Source organism: Callorhinus ursinus, unplaced genomic scaffold (assembly GCF_003265705.2).
Source record: "Callorhinus ursinus isolate GAN/ISIS: 27379988/994484 unplaced genomic scaffold, GSC_fseal_2.0 scaffold12, whole genome shotgun sequence".
Classification (NCBI taxonomy): Eukaryota; Metazoa; Chordata; class Mammalia; order Carnivora; family Otariidae; genus Callorhinus; species Callorhinus ursinus.
In genome coordinates this window covers 5243010-5256757 of record NW_027397074.1, presented here as the reverse complement: position 1 = coordinate 5256757, position 13748 = coordinate 5243010, and the positions used below count along the sequence as shown (strand labels likewise).

Sequence of the window (13748 nt, the reverse complement as noted above, 5' to 3'; positions counted from 1 at the left end):
CACATGAGAGTGGTTGTTTGCTGAGTGATGTTAAAGTCAACATGATAAAAATGAGGGTCACACACTCCTTTTGCTGAGGTCCTCATTCTTTCTGAGTGGGGTCCATGAAATTCCCCAGTATGCTTCTAGTAAGTTTTTCCACTTTTTTGGTAAGCCCTTTATATTTCCTGCAACATAGGATCTTAAATAATACAACTGATTTTGGGTAAAAAGTTTTTCCTGAGCTGTTTCTCCCTGCCATATTCTTCTATAGACAATCCTCCCCACTCCCAGCAATAACAGCTTTCTGGTTGTGCCGGCTGAATTGTCAGCTCTGTCTTCTAGAGAACCATGAGGACATTCTGCTTAGTAATGCTTTTTTTTTTTTTTTTAATAGTTGGATTTTCCATTGGGATCATATCCTGGTGTAATAGCAAGAATTAACAAATAACATCCTTGACAGCTCAAAATATTAAAGTCCTTAGCAATCAAATTACAAAAATTATGCTGATGATATGATGAGAAGCAAATGGATTTATGTTCAAAGAGAATGCAGACTTGTGAAAATTTACTTTCACCCTTTTGGAAAAGTACTAGGTATTAGTCGTTTTGCTTGAAGACCCAAGACTTATAATTATGCTGAGTTTCACATTGGGAATGTAAATCTATTTCCATCTTGAAAGTATACTAGTGCTTTCTTCTTTTCTTGACATACCCTGAAAGAACAAGTTTTTTCTTCTGAGAGAAAAGACAAATTCTGAGGCAGCCTGCTTTGTTGACTTCCTCTTTGTTCACTTGCATTATTAGGTTTAGTTTTGGAACTATTCATTTCATTTCTATTAGAATTGAAGTCCTTTATCTCCAAATAGCTTTTCAACAGAAGAGTCAAATATATGATATTTGACTCCAACCACACTGAGCTGCTCCCAAAATGCCAGTTCATAATTACATTTTATTTTCAAATACTTGTCAGAGTTTAGTCTTGGCAAGAAGCACTTGCCAAGACTGCTGAACAAGAATGCTGAAAGAGGTTGGAAATGCAGAAATGCCTGGGCGGGGGGAGAGTGGAACAATTTTTTTTTTTTTATGAGGCACCTAGATTATTCTGTGGGCTTCCATCCTCCCGCTGTGTGCTCTCCCTACAGAAGAGACACAGGTAGATATCTGAAAGTCATAAAATTCTCACTGCATTTATATTGGGAGATGGGGGCAAGCGTGTGTGTGGGGGATTACAACATCAGGAGGAAACCATATTTCTGTTGCTTCCTCATGGATCTAATAAAGACCCGCGGGGGCTATGAATCCCTACAGAGTGCAGCCCATGGTGTACTCTTTTAAATCTCTCTTCAAACTTTAAGTGAGTAGTGTGTCAGCTCAGAGTCCCATGTCTGGAGCCTCCACTGATCTGCTGAAGAGGAGAACTAGGGGGAAGATGCCCCCTGTAAAGTGGCAAGTCAACGGTGACCTCAGGGAGAACACCATCAAAAGAAAAGATGGCGGTGCAAAGTGGCAGGCCCTCACCCGCACAGGTGCAGCTTCCCGAAGTGCACGACCTCCCTCCTCCAGCCCTGGGTGGTCCCTGCGTAGTAGGTGCTGCTCGGGTGGTGCTCAGTGGAGCACAGGGAGCTGATGTGGTTGCTGCCATGGTAGCAGAGGGGTAGCAGCAGGTGCCATGTCGCCCCAAAGTCCCTTGAAAACTCCAGTCTGACTGGATCTGTACATGAGCTATCCGTGGAGCATCCCACATTGATCTGGTGAAAGAAGGAAAAAAAACAAAAAAAGTGATACAAATTACTTCACAGCAATAGGCCTTGAAATGATTCACCACTTCATTATTTTCTTGAGAGTCCGTTTTCCTGGGAACTGCCCTGCTGAAATATTTAACACTATAAAATTCTGTTTTGCCTAACTGAGTAATATCATATATTACCTTCAAATAATAATTTTTTCATAAAGAACCTCAAAGGGCCTCATAAAAAATTTATTTTCCCTCATTTTGTAAAAAGCTAGGAAGTGGGTAAGGCTGGCATGGATTCCAAATTTTACCTCTGGACTACTTTCATAGCCAAGCCAAGCAAATCGTAATGAAAAGACTGTTTCCTTATTTCTAACCATTAACTTTTTTTCAGTCTGTTAGATAGAAAGGCCTTCTATTTTCCTTCCTGTGACACCTTCCAAATAATCCCCAAAGTTCCGCATGTGAAAAAACTTCAATATGTACTCAACAAAATACAATTATTGTCACGATTTCCGTGGCACAGGGAGAGCGTTTTCAGAAAGACCTTCTTAATCATTAGGGAAATAATCACTTCATTCCTTTCTCCATGCTTTCAAGTAAATAAACTAAAACTTAAATAAACGCACGTAATTCTTTCTATGCAATTTTCCCCTCTTGCAATTGAGATTAATATTTTCTTGCTCTTGAAGCACCCGGATATATTTATACTTATAATTTTTGTTGTTGAACTTACTCCTTGTACCTTTTGATGAGTAAACTATCAACATTAGATAAACGTTTCAACTACAGGCATTTGTTTCTACCTAGATCTTCTGATAACACAACAGGGCCACAGGTGCTTTTTTTAAACTAACATTTAAAGCATACATTTAAAAAATATAACAGAAGATTATTTAAGCAACTTAAAATAAAGCTAGAAAATATAACAAAGTTTAAAATAGATACAGGATAATTTCTCTATGACAGCACCACTTGGTCTCTGACTTTTGAGATGCAAGAGACAACTCTAATTTAGAGGCTACCAAGAGTTAATCTAAAGAAATATTCAGAATTTTGTTGATGCAGTCAGGCACTCTTGTAAGCCTTCCTAAAGGCAGCTAGAGATCTCAACTATGAAACAAGCATTTTTGAAAATTAGTACTATTGAATGCTGGCACAATGCACCCTTGGTTCTGCTGATTTTATCTAAGTCTTGAAATACATAAAAGCTTTTCTTTTATACATTATTAATTTGCTCTCTTCCAAATTATAAGGACTCCATGAATATTAATGAAATACACAAAAATTATAAAAATAGTGTAGTGTTGTTTTATATGTAAAATTCATGGCACCATGATAAATATTATATAAATGTGCCGGCATGGTATAACAGTAGTTACACTGACTGGGTCTTAGGTAACACATAAAAATTGTGAAGACAATAATATTAGAATAATATGGCCCTTTTCATTTTTATAATGTTTAAAATAATTTATTTCAACAACTTCCCATTGTAGTAGGTAGGGAGATTGTGTCATAAATAAAGGTCAAATATTCAGAAATAAACCTTAATAGGACAATTGGTTCTGCTAATAAAAATGAATTATGATGTAAAACCTCTTTTGTCCTTGCACAAAAATGGAAAGTCATAATGCATGAAATTATCTGAGATTTTCCTTCTCTTTCCTGGCTTTTTGTTCAAGATAAAATTTAAAGCATTTCTGATAGAACAAAGTCAAGTACCTCAAATTGTATGATGGTGTTCTCATTCACATCCAGGTCACGAGTGGTAATAGAATGCTCACCAACTTCATTTGAAACAAATACCATAGCTGAATCTTCCTCGCTGTTAGAGAAGAAAACAACAAGAAATCCATTTGGGCAAAAGTTCATCGTGATTCGTAGAGAGCAATGGTTTTATTTTAACATCTCAGTTAAAGACTTACGGAGCTCCTTTTGAAGAATATGGACAATAAAGGCCAATGTTACCACCAGGATAGAAAAACCAATTGTCTTCTCTGGGTCCAAAGTCAAATGTATCCAGGAGCATCAGAGGGTTGTTTAGATTATTACCATCAATAATGAAGTCATCAATGATCCAGATTTCTTCTTTCTTACCTAAGGCATTTTTGGATTAAAAAAAAAAGTTTTCCAATGGTGGAAATTGGAGGGACATTTTTGCTCTTTGGAAGAAAGTAAAGGACAGAAAGGAATCAGTAACAACAGGTTAAATATATGCCTTTGAGACAGAGAAACACAAACTATGCAACAGTGTATTTATAGCGATTGAAGTATGAAAGAATCAAGCTGTCAATCAATTCAGAAATTGTGCTCCCCTCCCAGTCCCAGTGGGGTGGTGCTACAGACCCTCCGCTGCCAAGAATGGGATTTGAATTATGTTTTCATGGTTTAGGAGGACCTGTAAGATACCTGAATCTGTGAGCACAGGTGGTCAAGCCTGCGGATTTAAAACTGAGGTATACTAGTCGATTCGAGGAGCAACTCATGACCTTTCAGAGTCAGCTCATGATGTAGCATCATGCTACGGTCAGGCCGAAGGACTGTGGTCATGAAAACCCTGGCCTGATGCATAATTTAATTTTTAAAACTACACAGAAGATACTCTGTGTTATATACATTTTTTAATGTTTTTCCAGAACTTTTATGTTTATTTGAAGATATGTGGAACTATCCAGAAAACTAGTTAAAATCACTCTGTAGGCTGTCATAGAATTTGATTCAGCAACACAGGCTGGGTGTGAAGGAAGATACCTACAGAGTAAGGAGGAGGGCAAACCCAGGCTGTCTTTGCAAAACGCTGTTTGGACTCAAGGAGACAAGGAGATAAGACCATGCCAAAGCATATATAAAATATATATAATTTGTAAACAGGAGCTTGTAGAAACAACCTGGTGATTTAAATGAAGTCACATGTGTCTCTCTCCCTCTAATCCTATCACTGTTCTTTCTTTTTTGGTACATTCTTTTTTTGTTTTTAAAAGATTTTATTCATTTGAGAGAGAAAGAGAGAGAGAGAGAGAGAGCGCACAAGCAGAGGGAGTGGGAGAGGGAGAAGCAGGCTTCCTGCTGAGCTGGGAGCCCGACGTGGGGCTTGACCCCAGGACCCTGGGATCCTGACTTGAGCTGAAGGCAGACACTCAATGACTGAGCCACCCAGGTGCCCCAGCTATCACTGTACGAATTCTAGTAGCTTTCTTCTCTTTTCTTGTTTTGGAAGCAGTTGGTGAAAACAATAAAGTAAAAGGTAAGTAAAATTCCAATCATAACATGAAGACAATGATGCTCTGGATTGTGAAACTTGGCTGCATTTATTTATTTATTCATTTTTACTTTTATTTGGTGATTATAAAAGATTATTTTTTCTGTTCATATTAAGGTAAAAATTATTTCTGGCTTACTAGTATAAAGTAAATACTCAGGTTAAATTTTAGAGATAGCGGTACATTTTTCTTATTCATTTCTGTGTTACCTCTGCAAAGAATATGCTTAATGGGATATCTCCATGCTTACTCAGGCCATTAAATGCATGATTTGGTAGAGTCTGGTCCTTTATAATCAGCAGTTAATAGAAATATTGGAAGCAATAAAACATTACAAATTTGTAGAATCATTTTCTGTAGCCATCTGAAAAATGCTGTTAAATTATACATTCACTTTAACTTATCACGGAAGCAGGGGTATGTGATAAGAATATTTTATCTAAGGCACTTTCTGCTTGGTGTAAGTCCCTGTCACTTTGTCATGGTATTTTGCTGCAATGTTGTTCTGTCTCACTAATGAAATGCCCACACTCAGAAGAACTATTTATTCCCAAATGAATTCAGCAGGAATGTAGTTACAATTGAGGAGTGACTAACGATAATGCTACGTTTTTTTAAAAAGATTTTATTTATTCATTTGAGAGAGTGCACCCATGAGCAGGGGGGAGGAGCGGAAGGACAAGCAGGCTCCCCGCTGAGCAGGGAGCCCGAAGCAGGGCTCAATCCCAGGACGCCGAGATCATGACCTGCGCTATAGGGAGATGCTTAACCAACTGAGCCACCCAGGCAGCCCAACGCCCAATTATTTTTTAAAAACCTTAGCTCTGCAAGAGGCTTTAGCTATATTTACGTCATCAAGAGAACTTATAAGTCAAGTACAAAGAGACAATAAAGATACATAAATTTAAATATTCATTGAGACTCCTCTAGGTGAAATGTGTGTTATGGACAATGAAACTACTCAGTTGACAAACCCTTCCTCCACATCTTGGAAACAAACATGTTAAAATGCCATTGTCAGTTTTGATCATAGGCGAACATGTGCATTCTTACCATTATTATAAGGTTGCCAGAGTCTGAACCTTGTCGCATTGGTCTGGGCAGTATATGGCAAGGGAACATTAATGAAAAGTATGTTGGTTGTCTGAGGGAAGTAAAATTCGTCCATCAGGTGCCAAGTGATTCCCCCATTGATAGAGAATTGTAATAGAATAGAGTGAGACCTCTCCGGGGTACCTAGAGAGAAGACACCACAGGCATAAAACATGTTGTGATAAAAGTAGGGAAATGGTATGTTCTAAGACTATTTTTTTGGCATCGATGCATAAAATGACTTATATTCCCCTAGAGGCTTTAGTCCAAAATGCTTCAGAGGCAGCTTCAAGCACTGTCAGGTGGGGCTTTCTGGATGATTGTATCTCAAAAAGCACACCAGATCTCAGATTTTCACACAACAGTATCTCCCTCTCTTTCTCAGATATGAACACAGATCTTTCTGTATTTCATTCAGGAAATCGTATATCAGAGAATTTTGCTTCCACGGGCATCACAATTTTACAAATGGTCAAACACTTAAATCTCAGGATACAAACAAAAATCTACTTGAAAGCTTCTTATATACAAAGGGCATTATTTGTCGAGGAAATGACGTAGTTAATATGAAAGGTCATAATGGCAAAGAGCTGTCTTTTGGGGGTTCACACCTATAAAAGAAAATCCAAAATGTCCATAAGCTAAATTTTTAAAATTTAAAATTCTTACACCTAGGAAGTTGTGGTGGAAAAAAGACTCAGGGACAGAATGATAAATCTAGCTACCACAGAATTAGTATGATTACTACAGCTATACGAAATTTTTTGCAAAATCAGTAGTTGTCTTACCCTTATATTAAGATGAATTTACATTATAGAAGCACATCTACGAACATTTATTTACTCATATTTATGTCAGCTCTTCCATGTAACAGAACTTATGGGCCTCAAATCTATCATTTCTTTGTGGGGGAGGAGTTGTGGAAGGCAAGGGGGAGTTCTCTTGAAGGGAAATAATGAATTCTACCCATAGAAACAACTTACCTTTTGCTATAAATCTAAGTGAAAACTGGACATACATAGTATTGGTACAATCTAGATCTCTTGAAATAAGCATCCTCAGTCCTTCCTGAAAACACAAACATATACGTTAAACAACCTTATTTCATCTGCAGAATTATTTTCCTTTGACTTTTATACACCTAACTTGCATTAGCTAAGTAATAGATACATACATGTAATGATCCAGAAGCAACGTTGGGTCCAGTTGAAAAGGAAAAATGGATCATTTCCCCTTTCTTAAGGCTTTCATTTCTTATGACTGCGTAACCCAATTTCATTGTCTCAACTCGACATCCCACTTTGCTGTGACTTTTATAAAAAGCAGTGCAAAAATGACAGCATTACCTATCCGCAGGCCTTTTTAAAAAGTAGCTTCCTTTGACCGCAGCACCCCATAAGAGGAGTAATGAGGAAACAGATGGAAATTCTCTGCCAAGTGCTCCTGCTGGAAGTTGGGAACTAAGAAGTAACTTTTTCAGTGTTCCACGGAGTCGTAGGGACTTACTACTCCTTTGTGCACTCTGACCATGCTGGGAGGCTTTCATCCAGGCTGACACAACACCCTCCCGTTGGTCAAGTTAAATAAGGCATGACTAAGTGAGTCCCCATGCCTCGGCTATAACTGCTCATGCAGAGAAGCCAAAGAAGGAAGAAAGCAATCACATTAGCTTTGGTAATTTTTTCTGCTAATTAACTATTTCTGGTTGCCTGGGACTGACAGCCCCATAGCTTGTTTTCTCTGTGTGTACACAGGACTGCAGTGACAGCCAGTAAAATAGAATTTCACTATGCAAATGTCCTAAGGTACAAATAAGCCTTTTAGCATCTTAGCTCTGACTTCTGAATGAAGTGACTCTTCGGTGGTATAAGACTGTGTGATACTGAGTGGACCCTTCCTTCCTTCCTTCCTTTCTTCCTCCCTCCCTCCCTCCCTCCTTTCCTTTCCAGATTTATTTATTTATTTGAGAGAGAGAGAGAATGAGCAGAAGGGGCAGAGGGAGAGAGAATGTGAAGCAGACTCCTTGCTGAGCAGGGAGCCTGAGGCAGGGCTCAATCCCAGGACCCTGAGATCATGACCTGAGCCAAAACCAAGAGTCTGACGCTTAACCAACTGTACCACCCAGGCACCCCTGGATTTCTTAATTGTCAACTAACAAACACCAAATGTAATTTTAGCTACAGAAAGCAAATTCGCCCTCTTTCTCTTATTACCCAGCACAAAATCCTCAATAACTGATAAACTTTAAATAGAACTGATTTTCTAATAGCAACCGTATTACTGAATTATTCAATGCCTGTAATATGCCAGGTTCTAAAACAGACACCTTTTTCCTTTAACACACATCGCACTCGTAAGGGCAAGATATTATTATCTTTATGATGCAGAGAAGGAGGCTGGAACTCAGAGACAGTAACTTGTTCAAGATTGCAGAGAAAAGTGTTGATGGCAGAATTTGAGCCCAGATACGTCAGACTGTGTAACTTATCTTCCAGCCTTTATAGGATACCAGTGTTTCGTTTATTAAATCATCTTTTGGTTTTGGGAGAAGAAATCCAGATAGTGTTAAATTTGGAGTTTGAGAATTATTTAATACTGTCATGAAAAAGTAGCGGCATGTATACCTGTCCCTGAACTTCACAAAGCATCAATTCAAACTTCCAGGATTGAAGGTTGCCCTGTAAAAGCCTTATATTTCCAGTCTTTGTTGTTTTTTATTTTTACCCTAATAACTCACTGCCCTGCTCAGTCCATGACACCTGGTCAATGCCTGTTCTTCATGTTTCACTGTTGAGAGACACTCTCTCCCTTGTACCCTGACAAGCACAAAGTCTTTAATGGTTTTACATCTTGGTGCCACGTGGAGGTTGAGGTGATGAGGAAAGGTGGCTTCTTCAACTTGCAAGTAATAAGCTTTGAGGTGGGTAGCTGAAAGATCCAGCTAATAAAGATCCCTTGCTAACATCAAGTTAAGGGATTATGATGACTCTTCCCCCTCGATTATGGAACTTAAGTATGAAATTGTTCCCACGGGCAAATACATATCAGCCATCAAAGGACCATTGCACACTGCATCTTGTAGGAACAGTGATGTTGAAAGTGGGCACAATGTATATGAAAGTATCTTTCATGTTTGTAGTATTTGCTTGTAGCTCAGCACTTGATATTAATTACATGGTGGAAATGTCAAGCCCTGCTTCTGTGCATTTTCTAGTTCATACGGATAGGTTTCTTTTCTCATCTCTTTTCCAGGTTCATTAATCCATCTGTGCTAAATGTGGGCGTTCTTTGGCATCAAGAGCTATTTTAATAGCTGATAGTACTCCTGAATCTATAAACATTCAAGAGAGACGATCATTTCCTTTTTAATGAAAGAATGCCTTTCTAGGTCAAACTGCACCCTACTGAATGGCCCACTCTACATCTTGCAGAGCTGACAGGCAATACATCTTAATACATATAATGCTTGGTTGCTCTTGCATTTGGAGGGCTAAAGGGAAAACAGAAAACACTCTGTGTCTTCCTTCTTCTTAGGCTCTAGGGACCAGGTTAATCCCACTGCTTAAAAATTTATCAGGTAAAGATATTTAAATCATGAAAAGTCACAGGGCTCCTGCTTTTAGGTCTTGCCAATGCTACAAGCAGATCGGAAGTGAGTTAGTGGTAATCAGAGCTAATGCCTCCGACAAGACTGAAAAAACACACACACAAAAACCAGCAGTTTCCATCCTGAAATGTCCTCCCTCAATTTCTTCAGCCTCTCATACCTCTTGGGACTTGTAAATCTCTCCAACCCCTAAGTGTTTTTTCTCTCTCATCCAAACTGGAGAAGAATTTGGGATTTGAACAAGGATGACAGGCAGCATCTATCAGCTATAATTAAAAAAGTTCCATTGGATGCCTAGGTGGCTCACTCAGTTAAGCATCTGCCTCTGGCTCAGGTCATGATCCCGGGTCCTGGGATTGAGTCCCGCATCGGGTTCCCTGCTCAGTGGGAGGTCTGCTTCTCCCTCTGCCCCTCCCCCCAGCTTGTGCATGCACATGCGCTCTCTCACAAAAATAAATAAATGAAATGTTAATTTAAAAAAGTTCAGAGAGAGGGGCGCCTGGGTGGCTCAGTCATTAAGCGGCTGCCTTCAGCTCAGGTCATGACCCCAGGGTCCTGGGATCGAGCCCCACATCGGGCTCCCTGCTCCACAGGAAGCCTGCTTCTCCCTCTCCCACTCCCCCTGCTTGTGTTCCTTCTCTTGCTCTGTTTCTCTCTGTCAAATAAATAAATAAAATTTAAAAAAAAGTTCAGAGTGTCTAATTTTCTAAGCGTTAGATGTTAATCATGAAGGTTGTACAAGAACCCATGCAGATTTTTGTTAGATTTCATTTGCACACCTATATCAGCTGACTTCCCCATGCTGGGAGAGACGGGACATAGCATGTATTCACACAGAAAGATGTGCCAACCAGTACAGTGTTTCACACAATTGCTTAACATCTCTCTCACCAGACATCTAGGCTGAAATACAAAAATAGACTAACAATGTTTGAGAATGCTTTTTCACTTGATTCAAATGTTTGGTTTTCTTAAAGTCACTAAAGGGTTCTATTGGCAGGAAGGAAACGAAAAAACAGAAAGGAAAAAGCAAAGACCTTTTATAAAATCATTTTTTTTAGTTCTGCAAGTTATATATTCAGTAACACATAAAATGCTACATTCTAGAATTCAAGATCCTAGAAATTGCATACGCATAATTTGCGTGTGTGTGTGTGCATATATATATACGCACACACACATATATAATTGCAGCAGAAAGTAATGAAGGTCTGATCACCAAAGCAGAAGAAAGATTTTATGCCTAAGTGATGCTAAAGAATGATTATGCTGAACAGAGGAGAAAACATGGTCTGGGCTAGAAGATAACAGCTATGTATAAAATAATGCACCATCTGAGCAGGTTCAGAAATGCATTTGTGTGGAGCAGTGAGGGAAGGAAGGAATCGCAGTAGCAGAGTAGAGAAGTAGAATCTTATCTGACCCCTTTAAAAATAAGTGATGTTCCAGATTTGATGGTTTCACCATTCAGATTCCCCCTCTCGGCACCATACACTTCAGGCCAAAGATCGGGATGTAGGTTTCCGTTGAAATCATCCTTAAGAATCGAGGGCAGAGGAACGATGGGCACACAGTAGGTGCCACCAAAGCCCCGGTCACATCTAAGAGAAAAAAGGGAGTGGAGGAAAGGCATTATCTGTTGTGAGTTTGAAAGCCGTTTTTGTTTTTGCATCATAAAAAAGAAACTGCCAGGTTCACTGACTTACACACAGTGTCCAGCATCGCAAATCCCTCGTCCTGAGCACAGCCAGGGGCACCCGGAGGCCAGCACAACATTATCAATGGCCCACGCGTCAGCCCCCACAGTGTAGTTGGACTGAATCCATCGGAACCGGGTCCTGGGAGATCTAACCAAAGAAAACACACTTGGTTCGACAAGCACCCTTGAAAGCAGGAGAACATTTCTTTTAACTCCCCTTTCACTCTGAAGAGCCCTCCTCCAAGTTCTAGTTCCCTCTTGGAGACACTTAGTTCTCACACCAAGTGTTGGATGCTCTTTCCTGGTGAACCCACCAACGAGTGTAGAAAACATGGTTTGTAAATACCTCACACTTCCTTTCATACAAGCGTCCCCCAACTCGCCTGGGATGGGAAAGTTATCTCAGACTAGCGATTTATTATGTGTTTGAACTACGCACCGAATCTGGGGTTTTGCTTTCAGGCTTTTCCTGCCATTTAGGACGAGGAAAGAGGCAGCATGGATGAGAAACACGAGGAGAAGCTGGAATCTCATGAAGTTCTGGGCGTGAGGTCTCTGCGTTACTGTCCCTAAATGGTTTCTGAGACAGGAAATGTAAACCCCAGGGAAGTTCTGCCTCCGTGTTGGTGCCTGAGAGGTGAGGGCCAGACGATATGATGCACGCCCACATTTTCCATTCTATTTGCAATCTGCTATTTGGAATTTACTGTCAGAAGATCACCTTATCCAGAAATACATGCAGCCTGGGCCAAACTGCAGTAGCAGCCCCTCGCTTAGGAACAGGCTGCACAGCAGAAGTCGGTGAGTCACTTATTTGGAATGTGGAATCTTGAAGTTGAATTTCAATAGTAACATTTCAAGTGCCATTGTTTCCCCACACAAGTTCTCCCTCAGTGCAACACAGCTGCTGGTGTGGTGGCTTTCCCTCCACTTAACACCCTCCCAGTGATTCCCCAAAGAAGGGAAGGTCCAGGCCACGCGGCAGCATGCCTTCCCACAAGCCCTCTTCACCCCGACAGGCTCTACTCGCTTATTCAGTTCAGAGATGGGCCCCTCCAGGAAGCTCCCTCAGATTCCTGAGGTAGTACTCCCCACCGAGTTTCAATAACCTCCCTGAGTATTATCAATGTCACCATTTTATATCATAAATAACTGCTGAGATGTCCACTATCCTAAATAAGATCTTTGGATCCTGGCGTCAGCTTATTCATTTTGCATTAGAGTTCTAAAACACAGTAGATATTCAATAAATGTTTGTTGAATAACAATAAAGCGAATAAATGAGCTCCCAGTAAGCACTCTTTAAAGCTCTGGGGGTCCACAGGAAACCATTTTAGGTTAAATGCTAAAATGCTTTGGTTTCCTGCATTTTTTCTTCTGCCATTTGGTTGTACATCTCTCAGTCAGAATCGAATCAGCAAAATGGAAACCACTGTGAGTATTTAACCTAGACAGAGTTAACACAAGGACCTGGAGGTACGGTTAGTGCCAGAGCTGAGAAGCCAACAGGGGCGGTGAGGACACCAGAGCTGAGCAAAGCTGGGAAGCCGCTACAAGTCCATGCTGGAGGGACACAGGGAGGAGACAGTGTTGCTTGTGCCCAGGGGCCAGGGTCCCACGGGGGGACCATCTCTGGGGCGCAGGAGCCACCGAAGTTGGCCAAGATGCACTTGAGACAGAAAGGGAGAGGGAGGGATACCCTGTTTTATCTCTGTTTCCACTCTGCTTATCTTGCCAGGTTCTGCCACTAAATCTATCAGGAAGCCAGCAGATGCAGGAGCCTGGTAAACACAGCCTGCAGAGGCCAACTTGCCTATAATTCAGAACAGAGTAGTGGCAGGGCGAGGCAGGGACCAGAGGGGAGCAGTCCCAGGACGGCACGATCTCTAACCAGCCACCCCAGGACACACCAGTTCCTAGAAAGATCCCCAAATTATCCCAATGCCTAAACCACAAACCAGGGAGCCTGCTGTAAGCCCTAATACAACTCTTGAATGTGATCTGAAGTCCCAGGGAGGGGAAGAAAGAGCTAAAAACAGTATGAGCGTTCCAAAGGACCCAACTTTTTACTCTCACTGTGGTACTGAGAATAAAGAAAAAAAAAAGAAACCAAGGCTACTATTCTTCCACATGTGATGATTTCACATACTGCTCCATGTGAACAAATATCACTCTGGTTATTGGGTATTTTTACAACAGAACAAGATTATTTTTACAACTGAGTCTGGTGGGCAGCCTTCCTGTTGCCAAAGAACAGAAAAGTTCAGGCCCGTAAAACTTTTGGAACTCACCAACACATTAAAAAATTGCAACCCCAAGCATCTTGCCCTCCCCCCCCCCCCCCCCCCCCCCCCCCCCCCCCCCCCCCCCCCC

The 13748-nt window shown here is 40.7% G+C and overlaps 1 protein-coding gene across 2 annotated transcripts in view; it reads right to left on the bottom strand.

Moving 5' to 3' along the window:
- Positions 1 to 13748, bottom strand: part of RELN (reelin) — a 499645-nt gene that overhangs the window by 70757 nt on the left and 415140 nt on the right. For both annotated transcript variants that reach the window (XM_073898696.1, XM_025873239.2), the window contains exons 35-41: positions 11383 to 11523; positions 11100 to 11277; positions 7053 to 7137; positions 6031 to 6213; positions 3643 to 3814; positions 3440 to 3542; positions 1501 to 1730 (exon numbers count right to left, since the gene is read on the bottom strand). In XM_073898696.1, the coding sequence (XP_073754797.1) occupies positions 1501 to 1730; positions 3440 to 3542; positions 3643 to 3814; positions 6031 to 6213; positions 7053 to 7137; positions 11100 to 11277; positions 11383 to 11523 (1092 nt within the window). The remainder of the gene's footprint in view (positions 1 to 1500; positions 1731 to 3439; positions 3543 to 3642; positions 3815 to 6030; positions 6214 to 7052; positions 7138 to 11099; positions 11278 to 11382; positions 11524 to 13748) is intronic.